Source organism: Hemibagrus wyckioides, linkage group LG20 (assembly GCF_019097595.1).
Source record: "Hemibagrus wyckioides isolate EC202008001 linkage group LG20, SWU_Hwy_1.0, whole genome shotgun sequence".
Lineage (NCBI taxonomy): Eukaryota > Metazoa > Chordata > Actinopteri > Siluriformes > Bagridae > Hemibagrus > Hemibagrus wyckioides.
Genome location: NC_080729.1, coordinates 13,632,549 through 13,654,028, shown reverse-complemented (window position 1 = coordinate 13,654,028; position 21,480 = coordinate 13,632,549). Strand labels below are relative to the sequence as shown.

Here is a 21,480-nt window from a genome sequence, read left to right as displayed (position 1 = left end):
TTTGTGAAATATTAAGTTGTTTTTGATTATTTTTATGGATAATTAAAATAAAAATTATCTTGAAATTTTTTAACCAGCCTTATGGTTGCAACAAGTTTATACAACTTGGTTAATCTTGTAGAAGGAAAACAGAATCACTGACGGTCCGTCTTCCTAAGTGTTTAGCTTAAGGATGTGCTATAGAGCTCGTATTCGGTGGGGGGGGCTTAGTCCTCTGCCTGCTCAGTATGATTTGAGTTACTGAATATGGATGGCCCTGCTTTTGACCCCCGTCCCTCAGCAAGTAATCACAGGCTCTCATTTCACCATCCAGAAGTGTTTTAAAATGAGTTCTGTCTCTATGGGCAGAGGGACGTAAACAGCAGTGTGTGTGTGTGCGTGTGTGTGTGTGTATGTGTGGGTGTGTGTGGCTTTAATTTAATATTTTGAAGAGTGCACCATATCAAATCTTATGAATATCATCGAGATGGTATAAGAAGTGTCTCTTAAGATGCATTTCAAGGGTCTTTAAGGATGAGTGTGTTCAGGTTTAAGAGTGGGTAATAAATTCTTGCGTTAGGAGAACATCTTTGTACGAGACCAGTATGGCATTTTACCAAGCAGGAACCTTTCAATCGATTGTACCTTAGTGGTCATCTAGTACAATATGTTTGCTTTGTTTCTGCGAGATGCCTGGAACAAAATGTCCTAGCTTTATATATAGCTTTAGTATTGACCATGTAGAAAGGGCTTATTATGCAGCTGTGAAATTATATCCTGGGAACTGAGATGAAGGTTAGGTCTAGATTATAATAGGAATTATAATAATAATAATAAATAATAGGAATTGTATGTGGAACATATAGGTAGAAAGATGTATACAATATCGTGTGTGTGTGTGTGTGTGTGTGGTGTGGAGGGTTCAACTATCCATGCAAGAATAAAAACACTGGAGAGATTAGACCTTGTGGGTACTTGTGGATGGTTCCCACAAATTGCTTTTATTTAAAATGGATGGATATTAAGACAAAGACAAGTGTGTGTGTGTGCACGTCTGTGTATAAAATACACATTGCTCACTATGTGCGTGACAATTTGTGTGTGAGTGTGTTGAATATGTACACAGGAATGTGTGTGTGGCACTGCCAGAGTTCTCCTGAAGGTCAGCAGCAGTAAACACCATCAACCTCACCCTTCTGCTCTTCTGCCCATACACCCTCTCCTCTCATATTACGCTCTGTGCTTTCAGTCGACCCCGTGTACTGTAATGTCCTGCATTTCAGCTCAGCCTCAGTTCACCTATTAATGACACTTTTTCCTCAACTGGTGTCAGATTTCCTGGATATGAACTCAGTTTATGTCCAAGGACACACTGACTAAGCAGCAATACTGGAAAGAAGACTAAATATACAGTATTAGTATGTGGTTGCCTGGATGTGATGTGATTGCATTCGGTTCATGCAATTGCCCGCCTGGTGAGTGTGTGTTTTAAAAGCAGGTAAGTGGACAGCAGCTGTCGAGGTCCGGTTCTCAGTCAGTGCCAGCACCACATTTCTCTGTGCTAAATATATCCTGCGTGACAGCAGTGAAAGATGCCCCAGCTTTCCGTTAACTCCACTCTGCTTAATCACCAGCTTGAGTTGAGCAGACCACACACGCTCATACACACACACACACTCTCACAAATAACACATAACCATATTATTGAAGGACCATAGTCTATACACACAACTCTATACACTGATGTACTCAATTATATATATATATATAGTCTTACGTATACCAGGGTTATTGAAATGAACAAAAACATAAAAATACACTATATTGCCAAAAGTTTTGGGACATCATTGATTTCAGGTGTTGTTTTTTAGGGGTTGGGCTTGGCCTCTTAGATTCAGTGAAAGGAACTGTTAATGCTTCAGCTTCATACCAAGACATTTTGGACAATTTCATGCTCCCAACTTTGTGGGAACCGTTTGGGGATGACCCCTTCCTGTTCCAACATGACTGCACACCAGTGCACAAAGCAAGGTCCATAAAGACATGGATGAGCGAGTTTGGTGTGGAGGAACTTGACTGGCCTGCACAGAGTCCTGACCTCAACCTGATAGAACACCTTTGGGATGAATTAGAGCGGAGACTGTGCCTGACCTCACAAATGCACCTCTAGAGGAATGGTCAAAAAATTCCCATTAACACACTCCTAAACCATGTGGAGAGCCTTTACAGAAGAGTTGAAGCTGTTATAGCTGCAAAGGGTGGGCCAGCTCTATATTAAATTCATGTGCATGTAAAGACAGACATCCCAAAACTTTTGGCAATATAGTGTACATCTGATCTAATCAACATTGTCTGATCAACCAGAATCAAGGACTCAGCAGCGCTGCTTAAAAATGCTTTAAAAATATAATAATCAAGAAAATAAAACAGAAGTGAACAGACCCTGTTCTCAGACACAAGCCGTGTAAACTACTGCTCATATCTCCTGTTTCTGCAGTGCATGCATGCCTTCCCTTGTGAAGAGTCATTAAGGCAGAAAGTGTTTGCTCAGCACGGCTTCCTCTTTCTCATGTCGAGTGTGAAAAGTTCTCAGTTTCATCCACACAGCCACAATTCTCTCACACTACACAAATCTCATTTGCTTTGCTGCTCTGGTCTCTCCCTGTTAACCCAATTGCACAACACAAACACACACACACACATTTATTTATTTATGTTGCCTTGCGTTCTCTGTTTAAAAATCAGCCTATTTGCATAAGCTCTCATTATAATTTGTATGTATTTGTATATACATGTGATCACGAAGGCAAGTGAAAGTCCTTACTGTAGGACTAAATAGTCAATGCTAACTCTTTAATGTCTTTCATTATTATAAGTTTACAAGGACAAGTCCAAGCCTATTGTGCATAGTGTATAAAAAATAATATAATGAAATGGTCCTTTTAGGATATTTGACTCATTCTGCACTAGCACTCGAACAAATACTTACATAAATATGAACTAATGATGATTTTAGGCATGCATTGATCATGAACTAATAAATAGTTGACTGTAACTTTGACGTAACTTTCATGCGTGAATAGCGATCACCTTAAGTACATGTTAGTGCAGGTTTGTTCATAAACTTATAGAATGTTAATTAACACCTAAACTTAATCATCCATGCTCTATAAGAAGGAAAATAAAGGAATTCACTGTATGCCCACTGCATATTAAAGCATCATCGCTGGATTAACTTCATTTTCAATTTAATTTATCGAACTTAGAAAGACGCGCTAATAATAAACACAGATTGGAGGACCTGGTTGACCCAAGCACAGGTAAACAATAAGCTTTATTGCTGAGACAAATGAGACAAAGACGTCATTAAAAATATAGTCGTAAAGCAGGAAAGGATCAGGAGATGAACCAACCGCATGAACTAGTGCAGACCATGTCAAAAAGGTGAATATAAATAAGACGTGAATTAACGGTGGTCATTCACACATGAAATCATAGGACTCGTGTGGTTAATATGTGATTAGTACATGCTTTAACTCCTCATAAGTTTACAGCCTCAATTCTGAATACGAGAAACTTTCCCTGGCATAAATATTGCTATTTGTTATAATTTCCAAATCCAAATGCTGGTATTGCTTATATTCTGCTAAGCTCATTTTATTTAAAGCATTTAATGAAAGTATTACTTTGGAATTAAAAAGTTGTGCCAAGTCTGTGATTTAAAGTTATTGAGCCGCTATCTCATTAAGCACATTGAATTAATGTTATTATAAAACTTCTGTCTGTCATTTAAATAACATGTTTATGACCTGGCTAATTAATTCAAAAGTTTTGATTCTTCATTAAATCTGCTGATCTGATTTGATTTCAGAACATCGAGCTGAAGGTGGAGGTGGAGAGCTTGAAGCAGGAGTTACAGGAGAAACAGCAGCTCCTTGACAAAGCTCTGTGAGTCTCTTTCTGTCTACCACCTGTCAGTCTGTGTCTCTGTCTGTGTCTCTTTACTTGTCTGTACGACTGTAGAAGTACGAAAGGTTAAATAGTTATGTAGAAAAAGGTTCGGCATCTGTCTGTTTGTTTCTACAGAGTCGCTGTAGACGGTAGAATTACTTTTAACGAGGCACGATAAATAAGACTTCAAATTTTCACTATCAGTAAATAGATTTTGACTCTTACACACTCAAAGTGGTGTCGCTTATTATCACTGCTTCATTCCAGCTGCCCTGAGGGCACTTCTGTTTTTGGTAGACGGTGTTTAAGCATTTAATCGAATCCAAGAAGTGTTTTCATGTCCTGTGTGATAAGCAGGGGAGGGGAAAGGGTAATATATCAGATTGATCCAGACCGTCAAGACAGATGCAAGCTGTCTGTCTCCGTCTGAGAAACGTACGGTGGACTCATTGCTCATTAATAGCACTTTTTCCCCGGACTGTGCAGCTCGGGATAATGATCTGTTTTCACTGCCAAGTGAGCAGTGACACGTGTAAATACCCAGAAGATTTAGTTTATTAGCTGAGCCGGGACATACGGGTGGAGATGAGAATGATTCAGATCAAATAAAATCGTCAAGGAATCATCCTGATAAATGTCTCTGGCTGAAATTGCTTTGGCTAAAAGTAAAGATCAAATCCTAAATGGAATTGAATTTTATTCACTTTGTGTCCTGCATGGGGTGTGTAACAGAATGCCATTGAATACTTAGTATCAGACATAACATTATGACCACCTACATCATATTGTATTGGTCCCGCTTTTGCTGCCAAAACAGCCCTGACGCGTCATGCTCTGTATTCTGACACCTTTCTATCAGAACCAGCATTAACTTCTTCAGCAATTTGAGCAACAGTAGATCGTCTGTTGGATCGGATCACACGGGCCAGCCTTCACTCCCTACGTGCATCAATGAGCCTTGGGCATCCTTGACCCTGTTGTCAGTTCACCACTGTTCCGTCCTTGGACCGCTTTTGATAGATACTGACCACTGCAGACCGGGAACACACCATAAGAGATGCTCTGATCCAGTCGTCTAGCCATCACAATTTGGCCCTTCGTCAAACTCGCTCAAATCCTTACGCTTGTCCGTATTTCCTGCTTCTAACACATCAACTTTGAGGACAAAATGTTCACTTGCTGCCTAATATATCCCACCCACTAACAGGTGCCATGATGAGGAGATAATCAGTGTTATTCACTTCACCTGTCACTGCTCATAATGTTATGCCTGATCGGTGTAAATCAGAACTACATTTGAGATTCAGCCACGAGAACCGTACAATTTCAAGGTGTTTTGTTTGTATTTATTCCGCTGTGTATTATCACTTCTTATTACTATTTTTTCACTAAAGATTAAAATATTGATAGGAATCTGATATTGTCCAGATTATTGAACAGTCCCGGGTTTGGATTTGATATTGAACCCTGTTCAGTGGAGAAGCACTATAAGTGTGATCAATCTGATTAACACCGATTGGTCCAAGACTAGCGTGCCACACACACACACATATAAACACACTCCAGTTACACTGAGCAGCTGGAAAATTGAACCCATGCTTGACTCACATGTCAACCACTTAGCCGTATGGGGTGATCTTGGCAGGAAGCATAGGGCGATAGATACAGAAATAGAAATAAAACCAAAGGAAGAGGAGGAAGAAAGTGTGTAAGGATATACAGAGTGAGAAATAATATCGGTCAATTTCAGTGGACTGAAGATGACAGCATTCCCCTAAGCCTCATGTGATTTTCTTAATAATTACCAATGAGCAGAAGGGCTGATTGTCTTCTACTTTGAACAGACACTTTTAAGCTAACTATGCGTTTCTGGTGTATTGCCCAGCCTTCAAGCAAACACCGACTGGTTAGTGGGAAGGTGTGTTCAGTTTCATACCCACTAATTCCGTGACAAAATAAGGGTTGTGGCAATGATCTGCATGTTTGATTCAGCCAAAACTACAATCACGCTATTGTGGTGTAAAGCTATAGCCAACAGGACCAGAATTCTAAAACACTGACCAGGATTTGAGATTTTGGGATTGCAGAGCTTAACAGAACTCAATTTTTTAGAATTATTTCAGCAGATTTTCCACAGATTATAGCCTAAGATGTGCTAAGTGATGTCATCACAATATACTGTGCATCGGACATGAATACAGCCATCATAGAAAGTATTTAATTATGTTTCTCCACCAGTATCCAGTGTTTACTTTCACCATTTCAAGTAGAAAAAAGCTGCAAAAATATCAAACATTTTTGAAAAATATCTCCACAAAATCCGTGAGGGACTGAAAGCACAGCAACACGGTGTTCAATACATTTTTTGTTAAAAGTGTCTGACATTCCTTGAATGTGGATTGAAACTAACAAGTAATAACATTTTAGAAATGCTTTCAGTGAGAATTGGCTTGGTATGAAGGCAGACGGCTGCGTGAACTGTCGTATTAACAGATACACAAGTACCGAAGTATAAATGTCCCCGACGTGAGAGGGCAGTTAGCGTGATTACATTTGCATAACACACCACTAGCATCCATTTATTATTAGCAGTAGTGTCGCTATCTTGGAGGAAGTGACTGTAACTCTGTACAGATAAAAGTGAATGATATTCTATATGCTATATCTAGATGCCTGTATAAGACTCCTGTGTTTAATAGCACGCTTATCAAGTCTCAGGCTGATGTCAGATACCAGAACAGCCTGTGTAAAGCATGTAAACATATATTTACTGCCGGAGTCTAAAATACAAGACTAGCTATTTTATCTGTTTATGTGCGTTAGTAAAGGTTTCAGCGTGAATTAATGTCTGATCAAATACTGACCGTTAATCTCTCAGATGCTAAGGAAGCTAATTATAAACCCGTGAACAGGACGCACACGAAAGAAATGACACAAATTAGCAAATGTACTGCTGTAAAATAAAGAAGTACACCAAGTACAGCTTCGATTTCTGTACTCGAATTAATTGCACTTAAATGATGTAAAATAGTTTCTCAGTAAATGATATTTGTAATTAAATTCACATTCTGTGGAACAAACAGAGCCGTTTGTGGTCATTTGAACTATAGCTAATGCGTCAAATCTCTCGCTAATCCCTCAAACAATGCCAAGCATGCTAGTTTTGTCAATACAAGCTAGCTTGCCTGGCAATAGCTAGCTGTCATGATACAAACAGGCTAGTTAAAATATATATACAAAGTTGAACAATGAAACTGAAACGCCTGGTTTTAGACCACAATAATTCATTAGTATGGTGTAGGGCCTCCTTTTGCGGCCAATACAGCATCAGTTCCTCTTGGGAATGACAGATACAAGTCCTGCACAGTGGCCAGAGGGATTTTGAGCCATTCTTCTTTCAGAATAGTGGCCAGGTCACTACGTGATGCTGGTGGAGGAAAACGTTTCCTGACTCACTCCTCCAAAACACCCCAAAGTGGCTCAATAATATTTAGATCTGGTGACTGTGCAGGCCATGGGAGATGTTCAACTTCACTTTCATGTTCATCAAACCACTCTGTCACCAGTCTTGCTGTGTGTAGTGGTGCATTATCATCCTGATACACGGCACCGCCTTCAGGATACAATGTTGGAACCATTGGGTGCACATGGTCCTCCAGAATGGTTCGGTAGTCCTTGGCAGTGACGCGCCCATCTAGTACAAGTATTGGGCCTAGGGAATACCATGATATTGCAGCCCAAACCATCACTGATCCACCCCCCATGCTTCACTCTGGGCATGCAACAGTCTGGGTGGTACGCTTCTTTGGGGCTTCTCCACACCGTAACTCTCCCGGATGTGGGAAAGACGGTGAAGGTGGACTCATCAGAGAACAATACATGTTTCACATTGTCCACAGCCCAAGATTTTCGCTGCTGGCACCATTGAAACCGACGTTTGGCATTGGCACGAGTGACCAAAGGTTTGGCTATAGCAGCCCGGCCATGTACATTGACCCTGTGGAGCTCCCGACGGACAGTTTTGGTGGAAACAGGAGAGTTGAGGTGCACATTTAATTCTGCAGTGAGTTGGGCATCTGTGGTTTTATGTTTTTTGGATACAATCCGGGTTAGCACCCGGACATCCCTTTCAGACAGCTTCCTCCTGCGTCCACAGTTACTCCTGTTTTATGTGGTTCGTCCTTCTTGGTGGTATGCTGACATTACCCTGGATACCGTGGCTCTTGATACATCACAAAGACTTGCTGTCTTAGTTACAGATGCGCCAGCGAGACGTGCACCAACAATTTGTCCTGTTTTGAACTCTGATATATCACCCATAATGTTGTGTGCATTGCAGTATTTTAAGCAAAACTGTGCTATTACTCTGCTAATTAAACCTTCACACTCTGCTCTTACTGGTGGAATGTGCAATCAATGAAGATTGGCCACCAGGCTGGTCAAATTTTTTTATTTTTTGTTATTCAAGGCCGTTTTCAAATTTGTCAGGATTTTAAATTTCTATCTCTTTTTTTGGAATCATATTAGCATATATTTCTACACTATCCATAGGTTCAGGTTATGAATTTCTATAAAAAATTTGGGATATATCTTTTGAAGCAAGTTAAATGAAATAAAGTGAATTATATGCAGGTACTCGAAATTTGCGCTTAAGGACAATAGCAATGTTATTGTACCTTGTTACTTTCTAACTTATAGAAACGATCAGATTCAGTAAACACATTTATGTTATGTATATTTAATATTTAATATTTTACCTGCAGTAATTCTGGGTATATAAATTATTGGCTCTTCCCAGCTTTCCAAAAATGGCTGCCATAACAAGTGATGTAGCTCTTGGACTTAAATTAACCCTTGAATACATACCTCAGGTTGCCAGACCACGAGCTCACCACATACCCCAACACCATCACCCCACCTCCCCTTTTTTCTTTTTTCTTTTGTGAACAAACAAAATAAATTGTAGGGAATTTTTATTTTATTTTATTTTATTTTTTCATTTTTTTATATTTATTTTTTATTTTTATTTATTTATTTTATAGTTTTTATATTTAATATTTTCATAATGTATACACAATCTATTAATTGAATGTCATTTAATTGTACATAAATTTAATTTCAATAAAATGACAAAATCATTGTCAATAAACAAAATGTAAAAGAGATATATAAAAAATGATTTTTTTTTTTTTTTTTACATCACGATGAAACAATTACAGCTCCAAGATAATTTATTACCCAAATTTATTACATGTAAATTAATTTTAGTGCGATGTAAGTGCCAGCTCTTCAATAACAGCTGGGAAAACACTGCTCCATGTTGGGTGTGAGTGGACAGTCGTTATCCCAGTTTAAAACCAGCACATTTATACACTCAGTGACAGACACAGTGGCGTGGGCCATTCTGGGAGTCCCATCCCTGCAAAAATGAGTCTGTCTGTATACGTGTGTGTGTCCATGTACAAACCTATTCTAAGACATGATGACAGACGTTTAAACATGGAAAATTTAAAAGCCTTCCTCTGCTTCAGGATGACCGAAGCCACCTTCTTAGTTACCTGTGCACCTTGGGAGCCATTGGATAAATTCCCAAAGTCATAGTATCATGGCGTATAAAATATTCTCAGCTCTGCGCAATGTAGATGTAACACATCTGTTTTAGTCAAGCTCTTCAGGAATGTCTGGTAAATTAGAACCCACCAGCCAACTGACTCTATTATCTGAACATATGCCTGAGATTCCACAGGTCTATACTTGCAGAGAACTTAAAAAAAAATTAGACATCTAGAGAGAACCATTTGTTTTCTTAAAACAGCTGTAGCTTTATGTAGACATAGCTGTTGGTGTTGGAATGACGAGTGATGGTTGGTATAAATGGGCTTGCAGGGCTAAGCCCCGCCCCTTACCCTATAAGATAGTGATAATAAAAGATAATAAATAAGATAGTGATAATAAAAGATAATAAAAAAGATCAGGATGAGATTTCATTTTTAGCATCCATCAAATTGTTTGCTCTTAATATATATTAAATGTCTTAAGGCAGATTATTTTTTATGGAATCGTTTATGGCAGCTGTAGTCATAAAGAATGATATACTGTACAGAAGCAAGGCTAGGGCTGATTTCTTTATAGCCCAGACTGTAAATTCCTGCAGCCTATCGGTTACAGTCAGGTGATTGCTTGATGCTACAAGTATTTCAAAAATACAGTCACAAGTGTGAAGAATGGGAACAAGACGGGTTCTTTATTTCTCATTTGTTTTTATTTATCATCTAAAAGTACACAGATTAAAAAGCACACAGTAATATGGTTTCGGTTTGAACAAAAGGGTTAAGTGTTAGATTTATCATATTTGTCATTCAGATGAAACACAGTACAGCATTATGGACTATTGTGTTTAAAAAACACAAATGTGTGCAATAGTTCGTTCTTAGTTCATCATCAATGAGACAAGATATTACTTAAAAGTTTTATTGTCAGAGTATTGATAGATAGATCTGTTAGCATGTTGTAGACATGTTTTAAAACAACGCAGGACCTGCTAACCCACCCCTTCTGCGTTCTGATAGGACAACAGCAGAGAGCCTGACCAATAACAATGAAGCAGAGCTGCAACGTTGCTGTGAGGCGAGACAGCAGGAGATCGACCACATGCAACAGGTCCTGCAGACCAAGATACAACTCCTACAGGAGGTAGAGATCCATTCTGACACCATGTGTCCACACACACACACACAAATGCATTCTTACACAGTGATTCACATAAATTCACACATACACGCATGCAGCTTTACAGGTGCTTTTGTTGATGATACGGAAGACCATAATTGTATTAATGATGATGATGATGATGATACTATGCCTGGCAGGAGGCTCAGTTAGCACGGAACGAGGCTGAACGCATGGCCAGTCTCGCAGAGTCCTGCTCCCAGCATCCCCCTGTCACCATGGAGCCCATCACCAAGGAGATGTCTGTTGCTAAGAGCTGCCAACCTCCCAACCTGCTACCTGACAACACAGCCAGCAAAAGGTAAGCAGAAAAGGAGAGAGTTGTTAGAATTGGGTTATACTCTCTGACCTGGAGTTTCTCTCTCTCTTTCGCTCTCTCTCTCTTTCAATCTCTCTCTTGATCTCTCTCTTTCTCTCTCTCTTTCACATACACTAAACAAAGCATAGAGTTCTATTAAAAACTGTATTAAAAGCAGCGTCTCTAAAGTTATGGTGCCAGAACGAACCCTTAGCTTGTGTTCAAGGATACTAAACTATCTTGAGCTGGAGTTAATCCACAGACAGCATTCTTGTGAGGGGGGAAAAAAGCGATCAAGCGCAACCTTTAGCAAAGATGGACGAATCTTCAACAGATTCCAGTTTATTTTTAAATGCCAGAAACATGTGCCGTCTGAACATGTCACACTTGTGCGACTTGTCTGAATAAAGACACTCAACCATTTGAGCAATGCAGCTTCGGTGATACTGTGGACAATATTCACTTTCCAGATTTTCACTCGTTTAGACTACCGGATTCATACTGAGAAATATTTTATTGCAAATAAAGTTCTTATTTGTGAACAAAACAAAGAAATAAAACAGTAATGATTAGCTTAGAATAATTAGCCATTAATAATTAGTTTATAATGTTTTTGTAATGTATAATTATTTATATTTCTACATAAATAAGACCGTCAGAATTGATAATTGTTAATGATGCTTAACATCATGACGTTTGACTAGCGCCATTTACTTTGCCACTGAATAATTTTGCTTTGTCCATTTATCTTTATATTCTGATTTATTTGAAATAAGCCATGCTATCCGCTTACTAAACTGTTGAAGATCTGTGTACGCTGGTGAAACAGTTCACCCCCCCCCATCCCCTTTCTGGTCCAATGAGCTGCCTTTAGCTAAATCATTTACTCCAGTGCATGTGATTAGATAAACCCGAAACAGAAGGATCTGCTATAGAAGCAGGTTGGTTTGTTCATCTTTGGAAAACTTCGTTCAGTTTTCTGGGTTTGATCAGCTGTCACACCCACACAGTCATACAGGTTATTAATGTGTGTTATTTATCTCCAGGATCGAGGAGCTCACTGCGGCAGTGCGCTGTAAGGAGATGCTGATACGGGAGTTAACGGAGGAGAGGAGCTCTCTAAGAGAGAGAGTCACAGAGATGGAGGAACAGCTTCAAGAGCTCTCTACCTCACTACTGCAGAAAGAGAGAGATGCAGAGGTGAGCGAATGTGTGTGTGTGTGTGTGTGTGTGTGTGTGTGTGTTTATGACAGCAGGCAAAAAAGTGTAACCTCGATCAGCATCTTTATGTGAAATGTGTCATTGTGAGTGCCCTCTAGTGTCTGCGAAGTGAACTGCAACTGCAGTAAAAGTTATTTTTCCAATTAATAATAATTAAGAAACTCACACATTTTGTTAAAATGATGTATGCCACCTGAATATTTTTAAGACGTATTTTTCAAATTGTTATTATTACAGGTTGAGATACTGTTTTAAAGACGTTTTCCTTTAAGTAAATGTGTCAAACTTTGAAAAACATTGAAAAACTGATGCAGCATCGCTCTACTTATAATACTACACTAATATAGCCTATTTGAATGCTTTTAAAAATCAAATAAAATTTGCAGTGGCAAAGATATATTTCTATATATTTCTATATGTTCATATCTACACAATTTGACAGATCTCACTGACACGAGAGGTGTTAATTAGGCCACGCCTCTGATTTTCCACTGTATTACTGATGTTACTTGAGAGATCGTGAGCCTTGAACTCATGTTTCCGCTGACACATCAGCAGCTGCTGAGATCCAGATGAAATGAATCCACTTTCATGCTCTAGTTTTCAAGTTGTATCTCTCGAAAGTCAAGCATTGCACCAAAAAGTTGTGCTATTTTTGACAGCGCACAATGACATTTAAGAAGCTCCAAATGATTGTAATTACACTTAGACTGTATATGACAGTGTGCATGACAGTGATTGCTGTTTTTCAATGTTGCAGTTTTATCAGGAAGAGCTGGGGCGCGAGAGGCTACGTGTCCAAGAGGAAATGCAGGTAGGACCCACTGTATATGTATAAGTAAAAGCATATTTGTTTGTAGTTCACCTGAAACAAGTTCATGCATGTTTCCTGCTGGAGCCTGGAGCATATCCTAGGGGAATCGGGACACAAGGAAGGGGGGACACCCTGGATGGGGTCCTAACCCGTCGCTAGGCACAATCACACATGCAATTTAGTTCTTTGGACTATGGAAGGAAACTGGAGTACCCAGAGGAAACCTCTATAGCACAATTACCTTTTTTTTGTCTGAGATAGAACATTAGGCCTGACTTACCTTAGGCTGTGAGTTTGGGTTTGTGTATTCTTCAAATTGGGAATTATATTATTATTTGAATAATGCTAATGCTTATGATTGGATTGGAATCAAAATGACTAACATGCATTATACACCGATCAGGCATAATGTTATGAGCACTGAGAGGTGAAGTGAATAACACTGATTATCTCCTCATCATGGCACCTGTTAGTGGGTGGGATATATTAGGCAGCAAGTAACATTTTGTCCTCAAAGTTGATGTGTTAGAAGCAGGAAAAATGGACAAGTGTAAGGAATTGAGCGAGTTTGACAAGGGCCAAATTGTGATGGCTAGACGACTGGATCAGAGCATCTCCAAAACTGCAGGTCCTGTGGGGTGTTCCCGGTCTGCAGTGGTCAGTATCTATCAAAAGTGGTCCAAGGAAGGAACAGTGGTGAACCGGCGACAGGGTCATGGCATGGGCAGCTAAGGCTCATTAATGGAGGTGGTGAGTGAAGGCTGGCTTGTGTGATCCTCTCCAACAGACGAGCTACTGTTGCTCAAATTGCTGGTTCTGATAAAAAGGTGTCAGAATACACAGTGCATGACGGGTCAGGGCTGTTTTGGCAGCAATAGGAGGACCAAAACAATATTAGTTTGGCAGTTGGTCACAATGTTTTGCCTGGTTGGTGTACCACTGAGCTGCATCGTAGAACCATGAAGCCTGTACATACAGTATAATACTTTTCATTAAGTGCAAATCAATAGTAAGTGTATTTGTTTGTCTTGATCTGGTGCCTTGATATCAAATAAATAGGCCTCAGTTATACTGTATATGTAAATAAATGGGTTAAGTAACTCCACAGTATGATGCAGTAGCTTTTATTAATTTACATTTTATCTCAATTTCTTGACATCTTGATTGTTTAAAGTGTTTCCGGGGGGGGGGGGGTGTGGGGGGGGACTTCGTACTGATTTGCTTCACGTTGCTTTAGTTAATATTCATGATCAAAGTTTGCCCTCTAGTGGTAGATAACGACAGGACACCTTGAAAGAGAGCTATGATGGAGAAAGAGAAGCAGTGAATCTTTTCTATCTTCGTTCAGAGCGTTTTGAAGCAGAAATAACATAGAACACAAAATGATAAAGTGAAGATAGCCGTGAGTTTCCCTTCTGTGAGCTAAGGAACCAAAAGAGATTGATGTCACATGACCAGTGCATGACAGCATATTGTGTTTAGACCCAGTAGACACAGTCACCAACAGAGTTGAACTCTCATACCAGTCATTTTAAATCATTTTAATTATTTTTAAGCGCTCTGTGAAGTTGTAAAATTGCTCATTTTAAGTTTTTGTATGCTTTATTTAATAATGAATGCACAATCTGTTACAATCTAAGGCCATCTAAGACTATATTACAGTATAACTAATACCATATTGGTTATAAAATGTGTTTTATTTAAAATAGAAGAGAAGACGTCTGAAGAAAAACATCTAAAATAGACTTTGTGACAGTGAGAGGTATTGGATTGAGGGCACTATAGTTCATGGAACATAAGAGAAGCTGTTTATATGTGCTGTAATAGGAACTGTAGGGCACAGTGGCTTAGCATCTCCAAGGTTGGAGGTTCGATTGCTCCCTCTGTCCAGCGTGAAGAGTCAGCATGTTTTCCCTTTTTTGCTTTTCCTTTTTTTTTTTTTTGCCAAGTATGAGGGTTTCCTACCTGGTCCAAAGACATGCATTGTAGCCTTGAACCCGAGTACCCTGTGATAGGCTCAAGGTTCCCACTGGCCCTGTGTGGGACAAATGGGGCAGAAATTGATAGATGGATAATAAGTACAACCTTGTAAATGTAAATATAAATGGATAAAATCTACATTGTGTTGTTCTTTCCGTTAACATCACATCATGAAATGTTTTTTTGTCTTACTAACTGGATCCTGTTATTTACTGTCATGTCGCTGTGAGATATTTTGCTACAACTTGTTTCTTTGTGCTACCATGTGGTCAACCTGAAAAAAATGAAACACAAGTCACTGTAAGCTTTGCCTAATAATCTTGTTGCTCAGAACAGGCCAGTTTCAGGCTCACCTTTTGGTATCTTGTCAGCCCGTGTGTCTGTGGTATTCCACTGAGGGTGGAGTGCTTTATGGATTATTCTTGAGCTTCGTAAACACCACTACTCTGACAGTAATAATGGGTGTGTAGCAATTTGTTCATGTTCAAGTTCATGTTTACTAGAGGTGGACACTGAGCATGAAATGTGTAGTCAGAATACATTTCCAACAGGTTAAAGACCAGTTTATTTGCTCTGTGTTACAAGGTTGGAAATGAAGAGATATGTGTTTGTGGCAGTCTGTGCTATTAGGACTTGAGATGTGATCCGGTTGGGAAGTGACCCAGGATTGTGCAGCTGCCACTTGGCTACTGAAGACAGGAAAGTGACTAGTGTAGAGTACTGTATGTGTCCAATGTGTTTCTGAGAAGAAATGTGTACACGCTGCCTCCAGGCACTGTTTGGCTTGTAAATCAGCACAGTGGAATATGCAAACGCTGGAGATGGCAGGAATCACTCGGCTCCGATTGCTGTCCGACTTCAACCCAGCTGCCTTACTCATTCATAATCGCTCGCTCTAGCTCTCTCAGACATTCACTACCACACACACACTCATTTACTCGCACACACTCACTCATTCACGCGTTCACACTTTAACTATTACCGTGTAATGCTATGTTTACACATGCAGCCCAGACACCGTTTATTTTCACTGAGAGCTGGAGATTTTCAGTGACGTGAGCGACAGCGACCGTTGGTGACTAGATGTGGGTGTGTTCAGTGACGCTACAAAGTTGAGAAAGGTTTAACTTTAGGCAAATATGGAGAGACTCGGCGCAGTGACTGTGAAGTGAAGACGGTAGAGCGCACGGGATCCGTGGCAAAGAGCTCCTTCGTCTCTTATGATATGATGGGCATATACACTAGTAAGACGCCAGATCTCCCTCATTTTAGTAACAAGAATGCTGATTTGTTGTTAAGTGGAAGGTTACATGCACTACACACTGATAAGCATTATTACTATGGCAAGCAGTAGTAGGAAAGCCCAGTGACTTGCAGGAAAATCACTGAATATTTGAGTATAGATTAAGTCGTGTGAGTGCTGGGGGACAATTAGGCCAACATGAAAATTGTTCGTTGGTGTAGTTGGTTGTGCTCATTTGTGTTTGTTAATCATTTCAGACATTAAGGGCTTTCCTCTTCGGTCTTTGAGTTTTACATGTCATTAGATTTGACTGTAAAATCAAATAAAGCCCCGATTCACAACACTGACTAATGTTAGGACTTTCGATCTATTTACAAAGCCATAAACAGAGCAGTGCACTGAAGTATTTTTTCTCACAAATATTTATGGAAGCTTGGTGTTTACGGTTTATGCTCTAAAGAAAAAAATAAAACATTTGTGTGCATTGTATAGGTATGGCTGATTAAACCTAATGACACCAAAAAATTATATATATAAAAATATATATATATAAAACAACTTACCTGTCATGTTACTAAAGTGCTGCTTCATCTACAAATAATTACTGTTAATTTACTTAGAAATATTGAATACTATTCCTAAACTGTACAATGGAATTGTTTTCAGCATAATTAAGTAGTTCTACCTCAGAAGACACTTAAGACACATTAGTAGTAGAGATTTACTGAAATATGCGCCACGTTCTGGCCCAGATATCTAAAGACCTAATTCATTAGCTAAGTTTTTGTATTTCTGGACACTGGCATTTGTCCATGGTTTAAACAGTTCTCTTTTTGTATACAGAGCAGGCTAGACTAGGATTTGTGTCATTTCTTTTAGGAGATAAACCCAGATGGATTGACCCAAGTATTTTGTGTCATCGCATATTCAAATAGCTCTTTATAAGAACTTCTGCTGAATATTGCATTTCAATTAAGACAAAATAATATAAAGCATGTTAAAGAAAAGCACGCAAAGACTAGATGAGAGAGCTATAGGTGTTAGTAATGACAAGAAGGGAAATTTGGGGGACATGCTACTTAGATGTATGCAATAAAAAAGCATATGTACTTATTTCAACCCTAATAGCACAGCATTTCTGTCTCAGATGTGATTGCCATGCAGCTAATCCAGTTCTAGAGAACATACTCTTTGTTGTTTAGCCCCACATGCCAGTCATTATTCTCAATAAACACATGACCTTTCAGGAGATAGATGACTCTTCTGTGGCCACCCCCATGAGGGAGATAAGATTCAGACAAAGCATGTGTGTATGTGTGTTTGTGTGTGTGTGTGTGTGTGTTTGGCTGATACACTGTGATCTTCACCTTTTTATAACCTTGGTCATGTCACATCATATGTACGTCACCATGGCACCAAAGATTGTGTCCTAATTTATATTTAGTGTTGTCTAAAGGCACTGATACATGGCTGTATCACGCGCACTGCTGTGTTGGTCTATTTTTGAGCAAGAGTGTTTGCATAAACCACAACAGCACAGAACAGAGCGGCAAGGATACAGATCCAGCATTGTATTTTTAACAGAAATCAGTTCGAGGAAGGCCCCGAGGCAGACTGTCCTCATTGCAAAGAGTACTGCCAAAGTTGCATCTCATCGCTTTGTTATATTAATAGCATTTATCTAATATATAATTTAGCTTGAGATGATCATGTTAAATGTCAGATATCTCTACTCAGATGACAACTCGTCTAGTTATCTATGAAATGAAGAATTTAATGTTGGCATGAAAGCGTCGATGCTTTAGAACCTAAAGGACTAAAGCGCTGCTGCATCGCCACTGTCATCAGGTAGTTAAATGACATTTTGGGTAATGAAGGAAATGATTAAAAACAGGCCATAATGTTAGCTCAGAGTTTCTTGTGCAAGCAAGCGGGGGGTTTTTGTTCTCGTCATAACCACTTGTCTTGATATGACGCTGAAAAATAATAATAATAATAAGACGATGCTTTATCGGGTAATAAGCGCGCGACATTTCACCTGCTCGCTGAACCCAACACATTGCGGCTTAGTGAAGCCTGTGTGGGAAATTCCAAATCAGACTGCAGAGGTAGAGACAACCCTCTTGTTGAGCTACATATTTGCCCCTACCTCACTTAAACATTTCTCGAAGCTTTTCCCGATTTTTTTCATCCTTTCAGCAATCTTTATAGCGAAAGACATTTCAAATCTGGAGTGAATACATTACAATTAGAGCGCGGTGCGACAAATGGTACAAACCTGTTTAGGGAAATGGTACGTCCTCTCGTCGCGAGCCTCGACAACCACAGCGCTGCTACATCATTGCTATGTGTTGGCTCTGTATTTAGAGCGGACTCTCCGTCGTGTACCACGGCGGCTGACTCTAACTCACAACGGATTGTCTGTCTGAGGAGGAGAAAAAGAAAAAGAGGAGGAAGAGGAGGAGGACAGAGTAAGGGGGAGAGAGAATGAAGCCATTAAGGAGTGAAGCGCTGCTACCTGCGTTATATAGCTGACAGGGTAGTGACGGAGGATGTGTCTGTGAAGCCGCGATAGGAATGATGAACCAGTCTCACCGCTGTGGAGAGGGAAAAAACCGGCGTCTTTAACCGACAAAATGGCTCCTAAAACGGCAGCACTTTCATTGACATTGGGATTTACATAGGACATAAGTCTAAGCTCGGTATCTATGCTTTATCTAGAGTGAGCAACATGCCTTCCTCTACAGTACCATACCGGTACAGCGACCTTCATTTTCCGGATGTAAAATGCTGCAGCGTGGCCTGGTTCAACAAGGATGGGTTTGTTATAAGGTGAAATCCTGTCACCATCTCTTTCTCGTCCTCAGTCAAGTCATAGTACGAGATATTCATCCCCATTTATCGAGATGCCCATTTCCCTCCCGTCTGCACTTGATTGGATGTCAGGCTTAAGCATCTGATATTTTCATCAGAGTACATAAGACATTAATAGCACCTTGTCCCCTAGATTAATTACTGAACAGTCCATGGACTGGTTCTGAAGCTCGTTCCAAGTTTACAGAGATCGTTCATCCTGGAAAAACTACGATCCCGCCAATCCAGGATGAAGGAGGTGTGCCGGGTGTGCGCCCGTGAGCTGTGTGGAAATCAACGCCGCTGGATCTTCCATCCAGCAGGCAGGTTACAGGTGCTGCTGTCACACGCTCTGGGCCGTGAGCTGCGCCGGGACGGCCGTGGAGAATTCGTCTGCAGCAAGTGTGCCTTTATGCTGGAGCGTATGTATCGCTTTGACACGGTGGTTGCGCGTGTGGAGGCACTGTCCATCGAGCGGCTGCACAAGCTCCTGCTGGAGAAAGACCGTCTACGACAATGCGTCAGAGGAATGTATCTCAAGCACAACAGCGATGCAACATCTGTGGAGAAAGAGTGCATGGTGGACATGTCGAGCATCCATGATGCCAAGTACTGCGCCCTGGTTGAAGAGGACTTGATGTATTCGGTGTACGAGTCGTGGGCAGAGGAAGAGGAGCAAACGTTGGAGTGTAGCCATAATCCACAGTGCCACGGGTCAGACGCATCCTCACTCTGGCACCGGTCAAGAAGATGCCGAGGCTGCAGCGCGCTCCGTGTAGCTGACTCGGACTATGAGGCTGTGTGCAAGGTACCTAGGAAGTTGGCACGTAGCATTTCCTGTGGTCCTTCCACGCGCTACTCTGAGACTACCATGACAACGACAGCATCAACTACCCTTGTTCCAGAGCAAACAGCAAGGGATTCATCTGACAGTGACAAGACTTTAGGAGGGAGACCAAGCTCCAGCAACTCATCAGAGTCTTTAACCTCTACCCTGGGTGCAGCGCCACGTGTTGGACAGCTGGAGCAAGACGTGAGGGAAGAGCAGAACTGGGACTTAGAGCAGGACCCCAGTCTTGACCGTGCGAGTGCATCTGGCAAACTGCAGCTTGCTCTGTGCTTGCTTCAGAATTGCATCTACAAACCTGTCCGGATTCCCCACGGAAGTAGGCTTCCTGTTTTAATTAAACCTGGGTGTGTGGATACAGGCATTAATCTAGGCAACCCAGGACAAGTCCTAAGGACCCCCACTGAAAGGGTAGCCTTTGCACGAGAGATGCCTGGGCCTCCAAGAATTCGTCTGGGCCTGGCACTGGAGTTGGCCGAGCTGGAGGAGATGTGGGATGATGTATATGAAGAGTACTTACCTTTCTGCTTGAAGAAGATTGAAAAGAAGGTGAAGTTACGGCTTGGTAGATGAAGAAGTCCTGTCTGTCTCTGGGAGATTTAACAGACCTACCATACAGGATTAGATCTAATGGTCTGAATAATTGGTCTTAGACAGGATGCAAGTGTTTTTCTTTTCTTTTTTTTTTTTTTGATATAGGCAAACATAGAAGTTCTTGGTCATGGAGTCTGCACTGTACATGTTATTAATAATAACACAAGATATTTAATAATTTGTTACAGTACTACTTTTTCACAGTGCTTGCTTGCAGGTAAACAAAGTGAACACATTGTTTTATATTATTTAGCCTTTGAATGGGATAAAAGTTCATGATATATTGACCTCTGGATGTCTGTTCATTAGGCCTGTGGACTGTAGCAAACGTTTGGTATAGGGACGATTTATTGCTACGTGATTAGTGTTAAAGTCCATTTAGCTGTCATTAAGGACAGTCTGTGTAGCGTGTTGCCCCCCAGAGGATGTTTGCATCAATACTATATCAATCACACTATTGGGCATGTAGAGTTACCCCACCATTACCAACAGATTAGAGCTGCTACAGATAAAGGAGGAAATGTAGAGGGAAGATGAGCCTTTATACAGGTTTGTCACACTGGCTTCCAATTAGATCTTGTCCTGAAGAAGTTAGATTGAAGATTGGTAGTGTTGGAACATGAAAAACACAATCTATAGAGCTAGCAGATCAGTTTTGGAAGTTTAATAGGTTAGTATAAGCAAAACATCCACAAGTGCTCCATATTGTGTCCCCAGCTATAAGAGATGTATTAATAAATTACTGTATCTATGAAGTGACATAACTGCTCTGAGATGGGAAGAAATAAGGATGAGCTTGTTTCAAGTGCTCTGAATTCACTGAAATGACAGAGTTACTATCTGGTGTAAATAAAAGTATAATAAAACTGTCGTGTATGATGAGCGTGCCAGCGAAGCAGGAAGTGGCAACTCTGATTAGCAGATTTACAAATCAGGAAGCTGCCTGTGCTCAACGAAATGCATTAGTAAAG

General features: G+C 40.3%; 1 protein-coding gene across 9 annotated transcripts in view; it reads left to right on the top strand.

Annotated features, from left to right (window-relative positions):
* LOC131371189 (myomegalin-like) overlaps window positions 1-21,480 on the top strand; it is a 63,191-nt gene that overhangs the window by 15,202 nt on the left and 26,509 nt on the right. For 6 of the 9 annotated variants that reach the window (XM_058419032.1, XM_058419031.1, XM_058419027.1 and 3 more), the window contains exon 1: window positions 18,516-20,464. In XM_058419032.1, coding sequence (XP_058275015.1) covers window positions 19,319-20,464 — 1,146 coding nt within the window. In that variant the 5' untranslated portion in view covers window positions 18,516-19,318. Of the gene's footprint in view, window positions 1-3,850; window positions 3,928-10,499; window positions 10,624-10,799; window positions 10,961-12,003; window positions 12,158-12,938; window positions 12,993-18,514; window positions 20,465-21,480 lie in introns of those variants that run through there. The other 3 variants (XM_058419026.1, XM_058419028.1, XM_058419033.1) reach the window with 2 other exon arrangements.